General features: G+C 39.0%; 3 protein-coding genes across 3 annotated transcripts; 1 reads left to right on the top strand and 2 right to left on the bottom strand.

Annotated features, from left to right (window-relative positions):
• Positions 1–1539: 1539 nt before the first annotated feature.
• On the top strand, positions 1540–7910 carry LOC132979454 (ras-related protein Rab-8A-like). The gene is made up of 8 exons (XM_061045279.1): positions 1540–1720; positions 2241–2301; positions 3894–3954; positions 4042–4119; positions 4233–4322; positions 4440–4505; positions 4586–4636; positions 4895–7910. The coding sequence occupies exons 1-8, from the start codon at positions 1597–1599 to the stop codon at positions 4982–4984; spliced, it is 621 nt and encodes a 206-aa protein (XP_060901262.1). The 5' UTR covers positions 1540–1596; the 3' UTR covers positions 4985–7910.
• Positions 7911–8182: 272 nt separating this feature from the next.
• On the bottom strand, positions 8183–14401 carry cib3 (calcium and integrin binding family member 3). The gene is made up of 6 exons (XM_061043692.1): positions 14128–14401; positions 13645–13679; positions 12108–12219; positions 11475–11622; positions 8682–8877; positions 8183–8511 (listed from the first exon to the last, which is right to left on the bottom strand). Exons 1-6 carry the CDS (start codon positions 14176–14178, stop codon positions 8490–8492), a joined length of 564 nt encoding a protein of 187 aa, XP_060899675.1. The 5' UTR covers positions 14179–14401; the 3' UTR covers positions 8183–8489.
• A 2810-nt stretch (positions 14402–17211) lies between these two features.
• admp (anti-dorsalizing morphogenic protein) lies at positions 17212–20097 on the bottom strand. Its single transcript, XM_061043691.1, has 5 exons — positions 19212–20097; positions 18977–19113; positions 18725–18847; positions 18412–18601; positions 17212–17890 (listed from the first exon to the last, which is right to left on the bottom strand). Exons 1-5 carry the CDS (start codon positions 19504–19506, stop codon positions 17466–17468), a joined length of 1170 nt encoding a protein of 389 aa, XP_060899674.1. The 5' UTR covers positions 19507–20097; the 3' UTR covers positions 17212–17465.

The raw sequence follows: 20097 nt of genomic DNA, 5'->3' as shown, positions 1-20097 counted from the left end.
AAATCTTATTTTACTTAGTATCTACTATTACTGAATAATACATGTAGTGGAGTAAAACACAATTTATTGCACTTAAAGTTGTATCAGTTCAAAGCATTTGTAGTTTGGGTCAAAATCATTGGTGGAAAGCAATTACACTAACTTCCTTTAAATGACTAACTCCTTCATACTTAACTGATTATTTACAATTTACACATCGACATCTCAGAGGAAACTATAACAAACTTTTTGGACACTTTCTGACAGCTTTACTTACTGTTCAGATGAAAGTTTCTCATACCTGTCCTGTTAAGTGAAGATAGTATTTGGTAATGTAAAAAAAATATGTTTCACACATGATAGAGCAGAGGTTCTCAACTGGTGGTTCAGGACACAAAACTGGGTCACAGAGCAATTTTCAGTGGGTTGTCAATGTGTGCCCGGAAAAAGAAAGTCTATGATGCGCTTTTAAAAACGTGTTTGTTTTGTTCCGTTTCTCTGATGTGTCACTTTTTGTTCAATCTGAGGTCCAAATTCCACAACTTTTCATTAAATAAATCTGAGTGGTAGAGCATTATCAGAAATTTGGGTCACAGTTTGTCGTTAAGGAAGTGGTGGTGGGTCCTGAGGTTAGACGGATGTAGGGTAGCCTGTCTTTGTACAAACAAAAATGAACGCATACCTTTACTTATGTAGTAATATTAAAATGTTGATAATATCAAATACCTTCTGTAGAACTGATGTTAAGTGACAGATGTGAAATGTAGACCACAATATTTCTAAGTGCCTTTTATTTGATATTTGCCTTTTCTTAAAGCGCAATCACACAGCATGCTTAGTAGGGCTGGGTGATATGGACCAAAACTCACATCTCGATATTGTTTAGCTGAATGGCGATACTCGATATATATCGATATGTATTTTTATTAACAGTGAAAACAGATGGAAAAATAAACTACCTGTTTGTGAATTTAAAAAGTAATATTCTAAAATAAAAATGTTCCTTTAATACAATAAAAGAGAGAGAGAGGAGGAGCAGGGTGAAGAGGGACAGACAGTCAGTCATCATCAGTGAGATGAGGAAAAAGTGACCTGGCACCTCTCTAACGTTATTTAAATGCAACATAAACTATATCGATATTAACGATTTTGTCTTACCCTATATCTTGTTTGAAAATATACAGCCCTAATGCTTCTTTGCCTTAAGTTTCCCAATTAAAGTGATTTCAATAAAGAGAGTGAAATGGGGGGAAAAAAGACCTTCAGTAGAACATTTGAAAGCTTGACCTACTTAAGTATTTAAAATGATCGTGGGTCAATTGGATGACTTTTACTTTATAAAAAGGGTCACACAGCTGCTGCTGCTGCACCACCGCTGCTGAAATGTGTATTTCAACAATAGATGGAATAAATATATCCCTTTTCAAACTGGTTCTCTTTACTAAATGTATTTACAGGTGAGGTAGCTACTTCAAAACATGTTATGAGGCTACAGTTAACGCCCAGTGTGCCCCGTGACGTGTAACCTGCAGGTGTATTCCGGGCCAGCAGGGGGCGTCCTGTCGACACTTTAACAGCGCAGCTTCGCCGGGCGGGATTTCCGCAATAATATCAAGTATGGCGAAGACATACGACTATTTGTTTAAATTACTGTTAATAGGCGACTCTGGTGTCGGGAAGACCTGTGTCCTGTTCAGGTTTTCAGAAGACGCCTTCAATTCAACGTTTATCTCAACTATAGGTACAGTTTTGCTCTTGTGAATCTTTATCTTTCTGTGTGTTTACAGTACGCGAAGGCTCCGTCTACTTACTGGAATGCTAGGGGTGCTACTTTGATAGCTGGAAGTATTTTCTCTTTGCCTGTTACTCTCAGAGATAAAGTGATTAAAAATGACTGTTTAATAAGAGACGATAAGGGAAGACTTACTTGTGGGAATGTGTTGCTTAAGGTTAACGTTTTAGTTTGAAGTGTTAGTGTTCTGGTTGATTGTTCAGTTAATGCCGGGTGTCTCCCCTGTTATATTAGCCGTGAGGCCCCGTCTACATGCTGGCATGACACCGGAAAGCTTGCGATTTTTAACGCGCCATTCACGACTAAATACAAGCAATAAATAAATGTTGTTGTTGTTTTCTGTACATGTTACTTCAATATACCGTGGCGTGAAGCCGAGTCGTCGTTTAATCTTTGTTATTGCGTGTCTTTAACTAACAAGCTAAGGATGTAATTAACATGCATGATTCCTCTGTTTGTGTCCTTACAGGAATTGATTTCAAGATCAGGACAATAGAGCTCGACGGCAAGAAGATAAAGTTGCAGATATGGTAAGTTTAAATTAAAAAACCCTTTATTTAATACGTATGTTTTATTAATGTTGAGCTTTTATGTATGTATGGATGTCACACACTTTAAGGCAAGGTGCCCACAAGTCTTTAACACTCTATGAAAACATGCATAAGATTATACATTTTATATTTTCTGTTTTAAAACGAAATGTAAAGGTATTTTATTGTAATGTTGGCAGAATGCATCCCTCTCTATGTTTCCGTCCCGGGACCACAACATTACAGGTTTTATGGCCTTTGACCTTTGCATCAAATCTCAGCAACACTAAATTCTTTGAGTTCATTAAAGTCTTCAAAAAAACCACTCAAATTGCAGGAACTCATCACTATTAGTGATTTTAAAACTCGGCTCACAAGTTTTTTTTAAATGGCTAATTTTGGAGTGTGTAAATGTTTCACTGCGTAGTATTTTATCATCGTCACATAATTGTTATTTTAGTGTGTATTGTGGTGTTGTGTTTTGTTTTTGTTTAACATGATCTTGTCCTCCTTCTCCTCCTCCTCCTTCTTCTTCACCTTCTGGACTGCATTTGTCCATTGCTGCTGCCATTTTGGCCAGGCCTTGCTCGAAAAAGAGGTCATTTGATCTCAAGCAATTCTGCCTGGTAAAATAAAGGTTAAATTAAAAAAAAAAAAAGAGGATGGTTAAGAACAATTTACAGACAAATAGCTGTGCCGTTATAGAAAACATAAAGGGTCTGCAGCAAAAAATTAGATATTCTTGATACCTTCTCCTCCTTCAATATCTTAAGTTTTCTTCTTTGTTTTTACTATATATATATATCTTATTCCTCAATATACAGTCTGTAAAGAGGGATGTGTAGTTACATTTATTTTCAGATATTATCACGATGACAGTTCTCTGCTCGCATGAGGTGAGCTGTTGTACAGAGTCATGGCCTTCGGTAGGAAAGATTTCCTGTATCTGTCCTTGTGACAGCGGCGTTGAATCAGATTAGTGATCAGAATTCAAATGATAAAGCTAATTTGAAAATTAAAATCCATTAACAGAAATGTAATTTTCAGAATATGGTTGTATTATTTGACTCAAAAATAAAATGATGATTAATTTATCTAATTTGAATTTTAGTTTTCAACTTCAAAAATGCAAAAAGAAAAAAAAAAGAAAATTACATTTGCCTTTTCATTTTCAAAAAATGCCCCCGCTAAATTTATATCATAATTCAAATGAAAAAGCAAATTTTAAAATGAAAATGCAGTAACAGAAACACGTTTTAACTTTCAGATTATAGGTGCTTTATTTGACTTATATTTAAAATTAATATTCAGTCATCCAGTTTGCATTATACTTTTACTCTCTATGTATGCATATTGTATGACATCATTCAAATGAAAACTAAAAGGTCTTTGGCTTTTTGTTTTCAAACTTGCCGTGCTAAAAAGTGATCATAATTCAAACCAACTCGAAAATAATATGACAAAGTGAACGGCGCAGGAAAGTGCTATTTGTTCAACAGGTGTTCTACGCCTCAAAGCAAAGGGCCAAAGAGCACACATATCAGGATGCTTTACTTCAGTGATAATTTACAGTCAATTCTGGTGTTTTTCAGGGATACTGCTGGCCAGGAGCGCTTCCGAACAATCACAACCGCCTACTACAGAGGAGCAATGGTGGGTGTCATCAAAACAAATCTCCCTTTTCTTGGACGCTACATGTTCTTGGTTCCGTTCACACTTTTATTTCTTTTTTCTTTACAGGGCATCATGCTTGTCTACGACATCACCAACGAGAAGTCTTTTGAAAATATCAAGAACTGGATAAGAAACATAGAGGAGGTGTGTAACAGCCTAAATAGACTATCATTAACTTGTGTTCAAGCTTATGAAAAACAGCCAATAGCACCATAGCAGATGTGTTCTTTTATTAAATTGTTGTTTTCTTTATCCAGCATGCATCATCTGATGTTGAGAAGATGGTCCTTGGCAACAAGTGTGACATCAATGACAAGCGGCAGGTGTCCAAAGACAGAGGGGAGAAGGTGGGAAGTTATTTTTATAATCAAATATAATACAAGTATGAATATAACTCGTGTTTCATTAGAACGACTGATGTTAACAGACTTAACTTGATGTCATTTTCTTACATTTTCTTTTAGCTTGCATTGGAGTACGGGATAAAGTTCATGGAGACCAGTGCAAAGGCCAACATCAACGTTGAGAATGTAAGAGCCATTCTAGCTGGAGTTAGGAGATGATTCAAACATTGTGTGGCATCTGTATAACAATTTTTTTTTTCATTCAGTCATTTCTGACACTTGCAAGAGACATCAAATCCAAAATGGACACAAAATTGGTAAGAAGACGTCTTTTGGTTATCTTTGGTTAGCAGCTTGAGTAACTGATAAAATGTCATAATTCATTTTCATACATTAAATTACTTACTTTTTTGAGTATGAAACTTCTCATTACCACAGCAGCTGGCTTCTGCATGTGAAAAAGTACATTACAATTCTGTGGATAGGATTCTTCCACCATATGAGGACAGGCAGTTAGGCGTTTCTTGTACCTGACACATCGGTTAACACACCTTCTTAATGTTTCACGTTTGCAGGAGGGCAACACGCCGCAGGGGACCAGTCACGGAGTCAAGATCTCAGAGCCTCAGAAAAAGACCAGCTTCTTCCGCTGTAGCTTACTCTGAGGACTGAGGCCTTCAACAACTGGCTGGACATAAATGGACTGTGCTTGCTGTTAGCACTTCCTTTCCCCTTCCCTCTTTTGACCGATCCACGGCCTGTCCTCCCAGTCCACACACAAACCATAATATTCCAAGTAAGCGGAGGAGGTCCCCTCCTCTCTTCTTCTTCCTCTGAAAGCTTCCAGTGGTGCATCTCTTCCATTTTTAGGAGATCGGTTGTCTTCATTGGTCAGAGTGCTTGACTGGTTGAGGACTCAGCCAGGAGTGTATTCTCCACAGCTTCCTTTTCACAGAAAGACAAGCTCTTACTCCTGATGTTAGTCTCTTTGTACCACACACTCATATTTCACACAGCCAGTAGCACAACCGAGGACGAGAAACCGTTGAATTTATGTCAAAGTTATGGGATTCCAATTACAAAAAGTAATATCTATATCTATTTTTTACGAGTGCTCTTTCCCCTATTTGTGTTATAAATGCTAACCAGAGACTGAAAGGCTTGCACTTTAGTGAAACAGAGCTGCACATGCTTTCATTTTCACCTGAGCTGTCCAGAATCCCTCAAAGAGGCAGTCCCAGATCAGAGAAGAATCAGATTGGAAGGTTTTCAATGTGAGCTCTGTTCTTCGCGCGTTTGTCATCCTTAGCAATCATTCGATGCGTTTCATCTTGTCTCATTCATTACACAATGCCTCCAACTTTGATTAACCTTTCCGCAATAGCTCTCAGGTGCTGGGAGGCGCTTTGGCAATGCAAAAACTAGAAATACAATCCAGATTTTTGACTGCGTAGATTAAGCACGGCTGTTAAATAAATATCAGTGTTGTTGAGAAGACAAGATTCTGCTGAAGCTTTGTGTGGTTAAGAGACCAGCAAGAACTTCTTGTCATGTTAAATTGCTCAGTGAATAGGTGTCAAAATTGAAAGTATGCTTAATCTATATTTTACAGAAATATCAAGATATGCTGCAAATATATATATATCGCCCACAGTAGAGTTCTTTGTAATAAGAGCCGAGGCCATATTTAGTAATTATTTAATAATCAGTAAGTCTAAAACTTATTCCCAAGAATAATACATTTATTTTTTGTTCTAAAAATGTCAGAAAATATCTTAGAGAGAGTTTTCTTATGTCTAAGCTGAAGCTTCTTTTTGTCAAATTACCTGTTAAAAAAAACACCCTAAAAACATTTAATTTCCTATCATGTAAGGTAAAGAAAGAAAGCAAATCCACACGATTGAGAATGTAGAAATGGCAACAACATTTATTATTTATGCTTAATGATTCACCTTAAAGGTGAATATCAAAATATGACCGGGCAATTTATGTTTGAAAAAAAAAAAAAAAGAACAGCTTGTCCTCTAAATTGGTTTGCTTGAAAGTGTCGCCTTTTAAATTTGACTCGGAAGTTTCTGAAGCAGCTCTGATTCACAGTAAAGCTAAATGACGTCCTGGTTACACTGATCAACAAATCCAAGTCTAGCACTGTAAGCCCCCTTCTTCTTCTTCTCCTGCTATCCACGCAGCTCTCCTTGCACTTTACCAGTAACTCGTGTTTTGTGTGTAGTCTGTGCCAAGTGATAGTTTTGCAATACAACAATACAATTACTTAGTTTAAAAAAAAAAAAGTGTTAATCTATTGAGTCTTTGTAGGATGACGGGCATAACTCCTAAATTTTACTACACCTTAATCTCCTTCTGCTATCTCACTGCTTGTGAAGCACTGTCCCGGTTTTAGATCACTGACAAAAATGCCCTGTCATACTTAAATATATATATATATTTATATAAAAAGAATAATCATTTGCAAGCCTGTGTTTCTATGCTACTGCCCTGCCAAACTGTAGTTTAAAAAGTGATTGTTTTCCCCGTGTACACTGGCTCCATGTAAGCTCCAGACGGTCCCATAGTTAGCTGTTGTACATTTTCCTGTGTGTTTGTGTTTGATCATAGTTTGACAGCTAGGTGGCACCGCAGGCAAAGTAGACGTAACAGATGAGCACCTGAACTCCAATTATAATCAGTATTTTATTAAGAACACGAGCCATAGTGAACTCGACGTGTGTTATCCATGCACCCTCTTTTTAACATTTATGTCTCCGACTTTTTCCACCATTCCTCATGTTCCGTTCCTGCATTTGTTGCTAGTCTGAAAATCCAACTCCTGTATGCACAATATCGAGGGAGGATCAGCTTTTGCTTGCCTGCACTTTTTTTTTTTTAAATATCAAATCATTTGGGACCTCATGACTACCATGGCCATTTGTCTTAACCGCTAATACTCAGTTCTGTCATAGGTGAGCTATGCATTGTGAATCTTGGACCTGTGCATATTTGTGTGAAGTAAGTTTTCAGACATACTTGTAGTCCTGTACAGTTGAATGTATGGGTTTGTTTTTTGTTTGTTTGTTTTGCATCATTCGCTGAGTCTTCAACAGGCACTGCTAAATCAATGTGGGTGAAGTTTAGAGTGATGAAAGGTTGAGTAGGAAGAGTCTTGATGTTGAAATGTGGAGACGGAGCCGCCGTCTCGTTGGAGTGATGCCGTAGCTTTAAGTCAGGAACAGAAACGTAGGGAGGAGACTTTTGTGGGACTCAGCGCTGTATCATTTGTCGGCTGAAATGATACCTTCTCTTTGATTTTGTTTTGAAATCATATCCTCTTTCTTAAGACTCCTATCGCACATCATATTATACTGTACACCCCCTTTTTACAGCCATATTTTCATTCCATCTATTGGGAAGTACACAGGGAGAATGAAAAATTACATTTTGAAAAAAAGAGAAATAAACACACATTGTAAATACCACATTGAAAAAAAGAGATCTACTTAAAGTGTACTGTACTTTCTAAACCCATATGATAATTTATCTACAATTTGTAGATATGTGTACTTTTGATTTAATAAAATAAGATGATAAAATTTACTTTCCTGAATTCTGTCTCTTTATTCCCCATGCTCCCACAATGCAGCCTGCCTGCGTTCATGACAAATAGCTCTCCTTTTCTGGCCTCTGTGACCCGCTGGAATATTCTGCCATGTGTTTCTTTTATAGTCCGCTGTAACTCTATCCCTTTAGATACAAAACAAAAATGTACTGTTGATGGTCACAGCTAATGAGGCGTGTCTTGATTGATTAGCCGACGTGTCCAACTGATGATAAACCTGCTGTCACACCATGACGGCTTGTTATGGTTGCTGCTGCAACAATACAAAAAAATGCACATTTACAGTGATGCTCAGAGTTAAAGGCGACGTGTAATCGTTGTATTTCTCTGCTTTCTAAAAATCAAAGTTTAATGACCTCTGATGAAGGTAAGAATATTTTTATTTTGCAGTTTTTATTACAAATGACAACACAACAAGCACAATGTATATATATTCACAGGAGGGTAAAAGTACTAGAAGTCAAGATTCCCACACTTGAAAAATAATCTTCAGTGTTAAAAGTTCTTCCTCAGATTCTCTTTTTAAGTCAAGAAATTCACATTTTGGCTAACTTTCTTCAGATCCTTATGTGGAAGGTGCTGTGAACAGAAACCAGAAAAGTTAAAATTTAATTCATTTCTTTGTATTCAGGATTAAAAATAAAAGTACGGAAAGCCACAATACATTACATTACATTATGCATAACCTAACCATTGTGTTGTTGTGTATTATATGTACATGTATATTTAGCTCCTCCCTGCCGACCTACCTGAGGAAGTCTGGTGCTCGAACAATCATGTGCTGGAAGTCCTCGAGTGACAGACGCCCGTCGTTGTCCAGGTCGGCTTCATCGATCACTTTCTCACACACCATCCTCACCTCGTCCTCCGTCAGCTCGTTACGGGTCAGTTTGTTCAGGGTTTTCTCCAGGTCGGCCCTGCAGATGAAGTCGTCGTTGTTGAAATCTTGGAAAAGAAGCAAAAGGAGAGGTGCAATGACATCGAAAAATTACCACTGGAGCAAATATTTTCATAATAACTTCAAGACAATTAAAAACAAGAAGAAGTAAAAAACTACACGAGATTGATTGCTTCCAGCTTCAGAAATATTACTGTTTTTTGTTTTTTTTTACAAACAGAAGAGTACAACACAATAATACAAAAGACGAGACAAAACAAGCAGATGACACCCTAAATAACAAGACAAAACAACAAAACAAGAATTACAGTCTTCAATGAGATGTAACGAAAGAAAAAAGATCAGTTCATACATAGAGAAATAAACAGCCCAGGCATCACTGGAAACATAACATATATTAATAAGAAATCTGTTTTAAGGTGAGAGAACTAAACATGTCGACTCTTTGTTTTTCTCCTCTATGCATATTTGACTGAAACCTCTCCACCCCGGTTATGGGCATACAGGGCTTTAAACAGAGCTTGTCCTTTCAATCTCTACTTGATTCAAGTGAGAATTACTCCTGATTTTGGTTTAATCCGTAATCTGTATAAAAAGATGGAGGACATGGCAGCTCCCCAAAAGTAAAGCCAAAACACTGAAGCTCCCCTATTGACTGGCTGCAGTATAGGTCATAAGCTCCGCCCCCTCCATGTTAACAGATGGGACATGGGTCAAACTAGAAAATCAAAATACTAGTAAAATAGCATGGTTAGGTTTCTGTCTTCAAAGTCAGTTCTTAACATGCAGGTTAATGACAAAGTGTCAAAAAGTGAAAAATGAATGAATAAAATTAGTTTTATCAGTGTGTGTTGTAGTTAGCCAAAAGAGGGGGGGGGCATCAATGCTGCAGCTCCACCAGCTGATATCTACAGCACTTTCTCTAGCTTCAAATGATGACCCACCACAATGTGTCACAAGGGATATTTTGGCTTTGTTTTTGTACAATGGTAGGAGGTTAAGATGCGTCGTCCATCTTTCTATACGGTGGTTTATAACCAACCGTTTAATCTTGATTACAGCTTGTTGGTTGTGGGCACTGAGGGGTGGACTTGACCTGTTAGACCCTTAACATGCCTTGTTCCTCCAAGCGAAGGATTACAGCCCCCCCCCTGAATACAAGGGGCCAGACATTGGATTGTATACCGCCTCTATAGGTCTGAATAATGGATGAGAAGTTCCTTTGACCCATGACCACAGGGTGATGTGTATATAACTTCTTCATCTGTCAGCGTCTCTTAATTAGGGGCAACCCTAGTCCTGCGGCCGGGCACAGGACGGGCCCGAGCACGGCTTTGAAAAGCTCTTTACCTCCATAATGGGCTGGTTAATCATTAATACCGTTCCATGCACCATCCGTCATGGTTACAGCTCCAAACCCCTCATCGTGCTCCCTTTGCATGTAATGCTTCCATATTGAAGTTTAAGTAGATTTTCATGATTCATCTAATGCTGTTCAACTTACTGGGGGATTGTAATTAGTTCGCGCCTGTTTCCAAATAAGTTGAGACGTTTTGTAAAATGTAAATAAAGACATAATATGACGGTTTGCAAAACCTCCATGTTTAATCTCGAATCCTCAGATCTCAGGATAGATTTCCCTTTTAACCTCAGTTAACCTTAAATTAACTGAGGTCCAGAGAAGGCCGCAGCATTTCTAGAACTGTAATAAATCCACTTTCCTGTTTGCATGGTAGAGTTTAAGGTTGTGTTGATAGATGCAGAGCCTCTCTCCATCTTTACTAAGTCCACTCAGCTTCTCTGGGATGCTTCTTTTCATACCGTATTCGTGTTATTAACCTGTTGCACAAGGTGTTTTCTTTAGCAAATCAGAACTTTTAAAGTCTTTTGTTGACACTCCCAAACTTTTTGACACATGCTGCTGGCATATAATTCAAATTGGGTATATTATTTCCAATTGCAATAAAAAAAAAAAAAAGCTTCTTTTTTTTCTGTTTCGATGTTTTTCATCTCACCACGTTCTGTTTTTATTGACATATTACAAAGCTTCCAAATATAACATTGTTATACCAAAACTTTTATTTTAGGGAATTAATGATTCAGTTTCTCTAAAGTGGGGCCAATTTTGACATCAGGGTTCCTGTTAACAGTCTCTTGTTGCACAATAACATTTAATAACATTTAACAGCGCCAAAACACAAACTTAAAACAGTTTTCTCCACGATGCTTGATGGGCCTTTAGGATTTTATGAGATAAATATGATTGGAGTAAGATCAACACGATTCTTGGACAGGAAATTCTGCATTATTTCTGTTTGACCCTAAAACAATTGAATGTCCAATGCTCTATATCCCTTACTGGAATTCTTGCAAAGCAGGTTTGTTGAGAAAAAGTATCTACTTTTGTATTTGCATAGTGAATGTATAATGTAAAAAATAGTTCCTTCTATGGTATAATAATCATCAAATTTGGTTTAAATGTAATAATATCAGAAGAAAAGCAAGTTTAAATGGAAAGATAAGAATTTGGTGGTTTTTAAATATTATTTTTCTTATACAGTAGAAACAAGGAAAATTACAATAACACAATGAAAATGTGCTGATGCCATATTTTGTAGTTATACCAACTCAAGGGTTGTTTTACCGTAGATCTTGAAAGCGTAGTAGGCCTTGAGGTCACGCGGGGCCATCTCACTCAGGACTGAGAACATGTCCAGAAAGTCGTCCAGGGTCATGTTTCCCTCTCCGTCCTCCGAGAAAACCTCGGCGATCCTCTGACGAAATGGGTTGTCCTGCAAATTAGGGGACACCGGCAGGCCTTCAGTTATAACAGTCTGATTAAACTTGTGTGAATAATTCAGTGTGGTCAGTCATACAGAACTATAAAGAGCCGCTCTTCACATTTGATGGCTCTCCTTCGCTCTGTTACTGTGTGTTTTTGTTCAGTGATTTCTCATGTCTGATATCTCTAAGTTATAGCCTTGTTATAATTTGATAAAAACACATTTCCACAGGAACTCTCCCTTTCTCAGGTCACGTCAGTGAACGCCGCCGTGTTAGCACTCCTGTTTACCTTGCTGTCATTGTTTAAAGAGGCATATAATTGACCCATTTCCAACAAGTGTGCCCTGAGGGACTAGCCAGCATTCTTCAAGTTTAAAGGAGTCGGATAACGTATAACCTTTCAAAGAATTCTGTCGATTAGTTGGCCATTAATTATGGATTGGGAACACAGGGAGAGAGCGGGTCTGCAGGGTGTGTGGACCAGTGGGTCTACCTTCAGCTCGGGCATGGTGCCAATCAGCTCATATGGTAGCGTCACATCTGGTTGGTTGGTGTAGTCAAGGGGAACGAGCTGCGGTGCCAAATCCCTATAGCGGTAGAAAAGCCTAGGAAAGGTTTGAAAAATGAACTTTCATCATTGTATGAATGGGAAAGGATAGCATGCTTTCATTTTCATTAGAAATTGCACAAAACGAATGTTGCTCTGCTTCTCTAAAACAAAAGAGTAACATTCATCACATAACCTCTGGAATTCGTCGAAACATGTCTGTTGATAATAGTTGAAAAAAAAAATAGCTCGTTAAAAGAATTTCTCAAAAGTGTTGTGGGAATCATTGCACCATACAAGCATGTTGTTGCATGAATGTTACAACAACATAATGATATTGCACAGGAAGTGTTGTGCATCATGCTCATACTGACAAAAGTAAGACCTGTGGTGTGTGTGTGTGTGTGTGTGTGTTTCTTAGTGTTCTGAAACATCTACATGGCAGAGGAGAATGTTGCTTTTTATATTTTGTTGGTGTTTATTGGAGAGAGGAAATTAGTAATTCAAATGCAGTTTCTATTTCTTTTCTCTGTAGTGTTGGTGAACAGTAAAAACCCAGTGGAGACGATCATTTCCTGGACAAATGAGTTCCTTTAGATCTCTCAGTAGTTGCCTGTCTGACTGTTGTTACAGTGGTTTAGAGTTACAGTGTAGTATGTGGCAGGCGTATTATCACATATTACTGTCAAGCCCTTTTCAGATTGCGATTTTGCATCAGCGCCAGAACTAAGCTCAGCCATCAATACGTCTTTGTACATATATATATATTTGTATCGCAATGGTGTAAGTTTGGTGTCCAAGTCTGTGAATTCCCATTGCCTTACAGCGAAGAGGAAGCAGAAAGAAACACGGCACATACACACGCACAGTCAGACGTGCACACCGAACAGCGCTGTGCTCCCTCGCTGGCTCTGCCGATCCCTTCTCACCCCTGTAACGCTCTGTTACTACCTCTGAAGACAGTTCAGAGGGGGGGGATCACTTCATCCCCCAATTATTCCTCTACAACATTCATCTTGAAGGTAAAGACATCACACTGACGTAAACTTTGCGCCTTGAAACCGCAGTCTGAAGAGTGTTTCAGTTATATTAAAGCTCCCGTAAAGAGCTTTTTGCTTCAAATAAAACAGACCAGAATTAATACTGAAGTTTTAACATGACCTAAGAAAGCAAACAAGACTGATTATTTTATTTATAGTTCTTTACTAGCCTGTAAAGCCAACCACGGGGTATATGTGTCACACGATGGTTATCAGCACTTTGCCTTTTCTGAAATGTGTCCAAACATTCAGTATGAGGTGCATGTTTGACATTTTATAATTAAAAAGGATTGATTGTTTCAGAAATGATCACTCACACATGAACAGGAAACGATTAGTAAAGGGATAAACACTTTGCCCACAGGGGGCGCCAAAGTCGACGCAACTCGAAAAGTTCCTCAGGGTAGCTTTAACATTTAAAAATAAAAAAATGATTGGCTCACCTGAGAATTTCTTTTCTTGTGAAATATGTACAATCCTGCAAAAAACAAAGATCTATTTTGTTATACTATAATTTAGATATAAAAGTACTTTTTTGTTAAATCTTAAAAATGGTAATAATATCTTATATATGGAGATATGAGATACATATAGAGTTAAACAGAACAAACATTTCTCTCTGAAATAAAGCAGAATAGAGCTGATTGCAAACTCTAAAGCATATCTCTCAAAATGAATATTTAAAGTATTAAATTACTACAATGCTCAAAGAATTCAAATCAACAAATATGATCAGTCAAGCTCTAACTTAGTTCAACACTTTAAAGAAAGCCCCTCATGACCCCGGTCCCCTTCTGTTCACTAAAACAAAGTAGTGACAGTCCCACAGGACATGCTAATCTTGTTTATATTTGGTGGTACGCCGTGTAGATAAGAGCAGCACAGCACAGAGAGAATGAGGCTAAAGAAACCGGAGTGACACCTACCTGATAGGCGTCTAGCTGCTGAGCTGTGAAGATGGTCTGTTTATTCCCCATGTCTGAGCATGCAGACGCCAAGCCTCACGTCCATCGCTGCTCCACCATCAGTGCTTTTTTTTTTTTTTTATGGTGTGTGGATATGTCAGATATGAAATACTGGGACAAAAGGAAGCCAGAGCCAAAGAGGGGATCGGGTGTCAGGCTGCCATGGGCCCTTTGGTCCCCATTATAATGGCAGCATTTCATCGTTTTCTCCATTGTGAATAGCAGCCCCTCTGACAATGAATAAGGGCTGTCGTCCAGCATCATGCCAAGTGGTATCAACCCCCTTTAGTGCCACTGTATGGCCAACGCCTCGGTCACCGCTCAGGTTACACTCTGTAGAGACAGGGTTTTGTCATGGGCAAATAGACGTTTTGATGGGAGACAAGTTTTGTTTCAGCAGAGCACATAACTATTGGATGTTTATCCAACGAGTAGATTTAACCTGTCAGTTTCAGATCAGGTATTATATATCTGACCTAAAACTGAAAGGTAGAAAATGTTTTTATTTGCATTTGAATCATACTTGCAAAGTAATTCAACTAAAGCAGGGAATTCAACTAAAAAAATACTTTGCATATAAAAAGTGTTTGTACAGGTCTTAAAGAGTCTCACTGGCTTACCTTCATATTTGGTTTGTAATAAGTTTATGACATGAGTATTAAACTGAATTTAATGAGATATTTATATTTAAACTTTGTTTGAAAGTTACTCTACACTTTTATCTGTATCATCTGCAATGAGGGCTCACATATAGTCCTACTTCATTTTACAGTGTCACGTTGTTATCGTATCAGCTTTTATCAGGACTCTACAGCCATTAGTCCAAAGTGATTTCTGCAGAATAGCTTCTATGTTTTTGACCCATACTGTTGTTATGTGCAAAATCTACACAAAAAAAACCCTGTAATTTTTCTTATTTATTTTTTCTAAAATAATTGGATGGCTTTTCATTGTGATGTTATGGTCTGACTGTTATTGTCTGACTAAGCCGACGACAGCCAGCCAGGCTATTTAACTACATAAAAGCAAAGCAATAAATGAAGAAGTTAAGTTTTGTTAAATAGAGTCATGAAGTTCAGGCAGTTAAATACATGTACAACTATTCTACATTATGGTGGATTTTTAACAATGTCCGTCTCTCTTTCTGTACCAGAAAACTCAATCTCATTATATCACAAGTGGAAAAAAAGGAAGACAGATTCCACCTTTTGTAAAGATTTCGAGCAGCAGTAGTGTCAACTTCAAGCTCCTGTGAGTAACTTTTGCGTTTCTGATGATGTTGGTGCCCCCTTGTGGACAAATTGGTAAATAGTATCTTTTAAGAAAAATAAGATCTCGCTTCATTTAGTTGTTTTTTGGGTTTTTTTTTTATTAAGTTATTTTAGGGTTGTTTGCCTTTATTGGACAGGACAGCTGAAGAGAGACAGGAAAAACCATGGCTGCTGCGATGAGGACAGCCTCTGTACTCTTCCGTAGGGTGAGTGACACAATTTTTGCTATAAAAAAAATGTAAAAGAAAAAAAACAGACGGTTTCTGCAGGTGCCATAAATCATGTTGTATGACTCCTACCCCTGGCAGTTATAATTATAGTTAGTGCTGATGTTCTCATTTCCTTTTGTAGCTCACTTCAGTGTGAATTGCCTGTTAAGAAACCAGCTCAAAACTACTCATATAAGCTTTAACGTTGGTATTTTCTTTAAAAAAAATCAACTGTCATTTGATGACACACTGACATGTCGACCTTTGCTTATTTTTCTCTGAAGGAGCAGCTGCAGATGTTGAGGTTTCCTGTCATCAGCAGCTCCAGTGTTGATTACAGGTTAGACATCCAGATGTTACACCTGCCTCAGATGTCTCTTTCATTAGCATGACTGCACACATTCTCATCCAGTTTGCTGGGTTTGGAAGCAGAACCTAAACCATGGCATTTTTGAACACAACTTTAAAATACCTGTTAATATTATTTTATCTACACAGTTAAATATCAGCAGCGATATGCTCACTGAAACCTACTTTACCATCAAGATCACTGATCCAGTGAAATGAGCCAACAGGAGATGACCAGTTTAACGCTGTCTCCTCTACTTCCTATTCTGTTTGCTGGGCACACAGGCTATAAGAAACACCCTCAATACACTGCAATCCAGAACTATCTTTAACTACAACCTTAAAAAGAGCCTAATAAGAGGTTGTTTCATGGCTGTGCGGTTGGATTGGAGATGTTTAATGTTTACAGTTTTGCATGATCAAACCCAGCTTTAGATGTAGGAGTAAAGAACAAGTGTGTTCTTTTTTCCTAGTTATCTATTTATAAAGATATATAATCTAAAATATCTCATTAATCATCTAAAACACAGATTTCAGTTCATATTTTTCAGCTTCTTTTCAGGCTTGTTGTGCGTGTAAAGGAGGGTCTCTCTGAGAGCTATGACTGTGGTTCAAAGCCATTATCCTACTGTAGTTGTTTTATTCATCCAGTTAACAACACAGGAGAACCTCAGCGCCATCTGGTGGTGATGCTGAGGTTCTGCAGACTGTGAACACTATCCAGGATCAGATCAGTTTTTAAACTCAAAAAGGATTCATTCAAGGCCTGTAGGATATAAGAAAAAAAATGTTGTGTGATTCTATTCTAGTGTTAAATGTTGCAATAATAATGACATGAGGTGTGATAAATAATCAATAATGATTCACAATTTTTGCTGTTCTTCATGTTTTACATAATATGTGTTTTTTTTCCCATAATATCTCACACACACCCTAAATCCAAAATAAATGAAAAAAAGCTTATTTTTTTTATCTCTAAATTAGCACCAATTAATCTTAGGTAAACTGATAGCTCGCATGCCTTGAGCTTTTAATAACTGCATCAAATGGTGTGAAAGCATGGACATTATATTTAAGTTCGATGATGGTTGTTTTTTTATTTAAAAAAGTATTCAAGATTGCAAATTTTGGAAAGATGGAAAACCGAATGTTGACCTCAGAATGATAAATGACCTGGAATTAAGAAAACTTGCTTCAAATAAATTCACTCTGTAATCTCTTGTTTACACATTTTATTCTGACTATGTAATAGTTCACAAAAACATAAAATATACACATTCACATCTTTCACAGGATCTCACTTCCATCACTGCCATATATTATAATTTATGAATATTTACATATATTACATCGCTCCATACTGGACTCTGCACATTACTCACTATTCTTTGAGTTTTTTAAAGGGCAGCTTTAAGAGATTGACTTTGTACTTTTGATGAATATCTGTGCAGCCCAGCTTCTTTGACAGTGTTCAGTGGCAGCCGCAGCTTCCCGCCACCATGTCGTTATACTGTTTGAGCACCACGTTCTCGTCGTCGTCGAAGTAGAGGAGGTTAATGGAGAAGAGCTTGTCGGGCACGCAGCACGGCGTGTCGATGCCTTTCATCAGCTTCAGGGCGTTGATGATGGACTGGACCGTGGCGTGGTTGGTGGGCCTCATGTTCTGGCCCAGGGGGAAGGGGCAGGAGCCTTTGCAGTGGTAGGCGTTGTAACCCCGGGGGGACACGATCCAACCGGACCAACCGATCTCCTCGAAGTCGACGTAGAGGGGCAGGCGCTGGCAGGGGGAAGACGCACCTTCCTCCTCGCTGAAGTCTAGGGAGCGGGCGCTGCGGGAGGGTGGACCTGACAGGGGGGCCTGGGGCAGCGTGGAAGTGGGAGTGGTGTCGTTTGGGTCTGTTGGAGGAAAGGGGAGAGTTTTGTTAGACTCTTTTTGTACATTGAGTTTAAAGCAGGTCAACAAAATGTGTCAGGGTGACGCTAAGACATCTCAAGAAACAACCACTTTATGTTTGTTATGCCTCTAAATATTTTATATTTTTTTCTCTTAATCAGGAAAAAAAAATGGCAACTCCTTTTTAAGCTGTGGTGGACTGGATGACACCTTTTAAAAACATCAATTCAACTGATACAACGGATGAAAGGACTGATTTGTCAGCCGGTGAGCACTACAGATGAGATTTCCCCGGAACAACTTATATTAAATGATATGAAATGTATACATTTGAAAGTTATTTCTGGCTTTACAGTCATTCTTTTCCTTGTACAAATAGTAGTGTTGAAGAAGAAGAAGGGGGGCGGTAAGGAGGCCAGGGTTTCTCTTAGGCCCCCTAACTCTCGTCTACACCTCTGCTCATGTTACTGACCATGTGTTTAGTTTAACTAGTGCAGGAGATCAAGTGTGAAAGAAGTCTTACCGAGGCTTTCAAGAGTGGCGGAGCGGCGCCCGTCGTCGGTGAAGAGGACCAGCATGGGCTGTTTGCTCTGGTGGTGGTTGCGTCCTGAAGCAAAGCGAATCAGTTTCATGTCCATCTGGCTCCCTCCCAGAGTCCTGACCACCACATGGAGCCCGAGGTTACTGCCTTCATCCATTGTCCAGGACCGGACCTTCAAGAAGAAGAAGATCAAAAACAGTCGATTAAAAAAAAACACAGAACGTGTACAGATGTTTGTTCAGAGATAATAAACTTCACGAGTTAAAGGAGGCTTCACAGGAAAGTGGATACTCACTGCTTGTGTGATGGTGAACACTTCCCAACCAGTAGAGTGGACTGGGATCAGTCGAGAAGACAACAACTTCTTCTCCTGTGTGCTGTTGCTTCTGCTGGGGTCAAGCAGCTGGTAGACACTGATCTGAAGAAAAAAAACAGAAGAGATGGGGGGGATTACAGTCATGTCCAAGAGAAGGGGGGGGGGGGGGGGTGCTCTTGGGTGTGTTTCATTATTTTCCGGGTTACTTTAAGTGTCTTTAACAGTACAAACCTGGCAGAAGTGATGTCTTTGAAATGTCAGTGTTGCCTGAGGTCGCAGCTTGAAGAGATGGAGCTCCGCTGTGAGGATCTTCTCACTTCTGGCAACCATGGACAGATTGAACCTGTACTCCACCTGTTCACTGCGCACTGCAATGGAAGTCACATCATTAGAAAAACTCAACAAACATTGCTTAAAAAAAACCAAAAAAAAAACGTACGCAAGCTCAAAATCATCAAGCTCTTACATTTGTCAAAGAAGCTGCGCACAGTGTTCCCCTCCAGGAGGTTCGGGTCCTTGGTCACACCGTCCACATCGGCCACCGTGTTGTACAGATCGAGCATGTACTGAGGCGGCTGCTTGTGTCCGTGGATAGCCGGAGGGTCCTCCATCCCAAACACCTCCAAAAGCCTCTTGATGGCTGCTGAGCGGACTTCCTCCGGCTCGTTTTCGGCGGTGAAATGATTCTCCAGGTAATTGACTGAAGGCCGTGCAGCGGTGTTGAACACCAGTGTAGCAAGGCTGATCACAAACATCAACATCTCTGAGGCTTGGGTAGATTCCCGGTGCGTCCGTGTCTTAAGATCCACAACCAGTCTGCAACTTTGAGTTGGAGTGACTGAGGGCTCCTGGAGTCTCCACTTTTATATCAAATGCTCCCGTTCACTCCGCAGTGCCCCTGAAGTCTTGGTAAACAGCAGTAAAGATGCTATTTGGTCGCAAATGTAAATCACCAATCAGCGAATGTAAAGGAAGACTAATGGCGGTGCTAACAAGGTGTGAACCCGATTGTAGATTTCATCCAAGCCCATTGTCCCCACGTCTGGCAATAAAGGTTCAAATAAACTAATTTCAGCCTTTGAAAAAAGCGTGTTGCTCATCCACGAGAAGCTGTGTCGTTATGGGATGTACTTCTATCAGAATTCTCGTTTTTATATCGAGCAATATGGACGGAGAGCACTTGGAGCTGATCTCTTGAGGAAGTGTACTCTCCACGGGAGGTCATCTGCGCTTAAATGAATCCATTAAATTAGAATAATGGGCACAGTGTCTTAGGTGGAAACCAATTACTTCGATAAAGAGAAGGGTGTCGCTGGCTTCACGTCGCGAGATTTGCATTCTGCTAATCCAGT

Source organism: Labrus mixtus, chromosome 8 (assembly GCF_963584025.1).
Source record: "Labrus mixtus chromosome 8, fLabMix1.1, whole genome shotgun sequence".
In the NCBI taxonomy this organism is placed as follows: domain Eukaryota; kingdom Metazoa; phylum Chordata; class Actinopteri; order Labriformes; family Labridae; genus Labrus; species Labrus mixtus.
Note: the sequence above shows the minus strand (reverse complement) of the source record. Positions and strands in the feature narration are given on the sequence as shown.

What these genes read in the sequence shown, in the direction of transcription:
- LOC132979454 (XM_061045279.1), top strand. Translation starts at nt 1,597, where the DNA reads ATGGCGAAGACATACGACTATTTGTTTAAATTACTGTTAATAGGCGAC. An exon ending in CCAAAGACAGAGGGGAGAAG is followed by an intron (nt 4,323 to 4,439) that starts GTGGGAAGTTAT and finishes ATTTTCTTTTAG; the next exon opens with CTTGCATTGGAGTACGGGAT. An exon ending in CCAACATCAACGTTGAGAAT is followed by an intron (nt 4,506 to 4,585) that starts GTAAGAGCCATT and finishes TTTTTCATTCAG; the next exon opens with TCATTTCTGACACTTGCAAG.
- cib3 (XM_061043692.1), bottom strand. Translation starts at nt 14,178, where the DNA reads ATGGGGAATAAACAGACCATCTTCACAGCTCAGCAGCTAGACGCCTAT. An exon ending in AGCAGCTAGACGCCTATCAG is followed by an intron (nt 13,680 to 14,127) that starts GTAGGTGTCACT and finishes TGTTTTTTGCAG; the next exon opens with GATTGTACATATTTCACAAG. An exon ending in CGAGCACCAGACTTCCTCAG is followed by an intron (nt 8,512 to 8,681) that starts GTAGGTCGGCAG and finishes TTCTGTTCACAG; the next exon opens with CACCTTCCACATAAGGATCT.
- admp (XM_061043691.1), bottom strand. Translation starts at nt 19,506, where the DNA reads ATGTTGATGTTTGTGATCAGCCTTGCTACACTGGTGTTCAACACCGCT. An exon ending in GCGCAGCTTCTTTGACAAAT is followed by an intron (nt 19,114 to 19,211) that starts GTAAGAGCTTGA and finishes CTTCCATTGCAG; the next exon opens with TGCGCAGTGAACAGGTGGAG. An exon ending in CGCCACTCTTGAAAGCCTCG is followed by an intron (nt 17,891 to 18,411) that starts GTAAGACTTCTT and finishes TTCCTCCAACAG; the next exon opens with ACCCAAACGACACCACTCCC.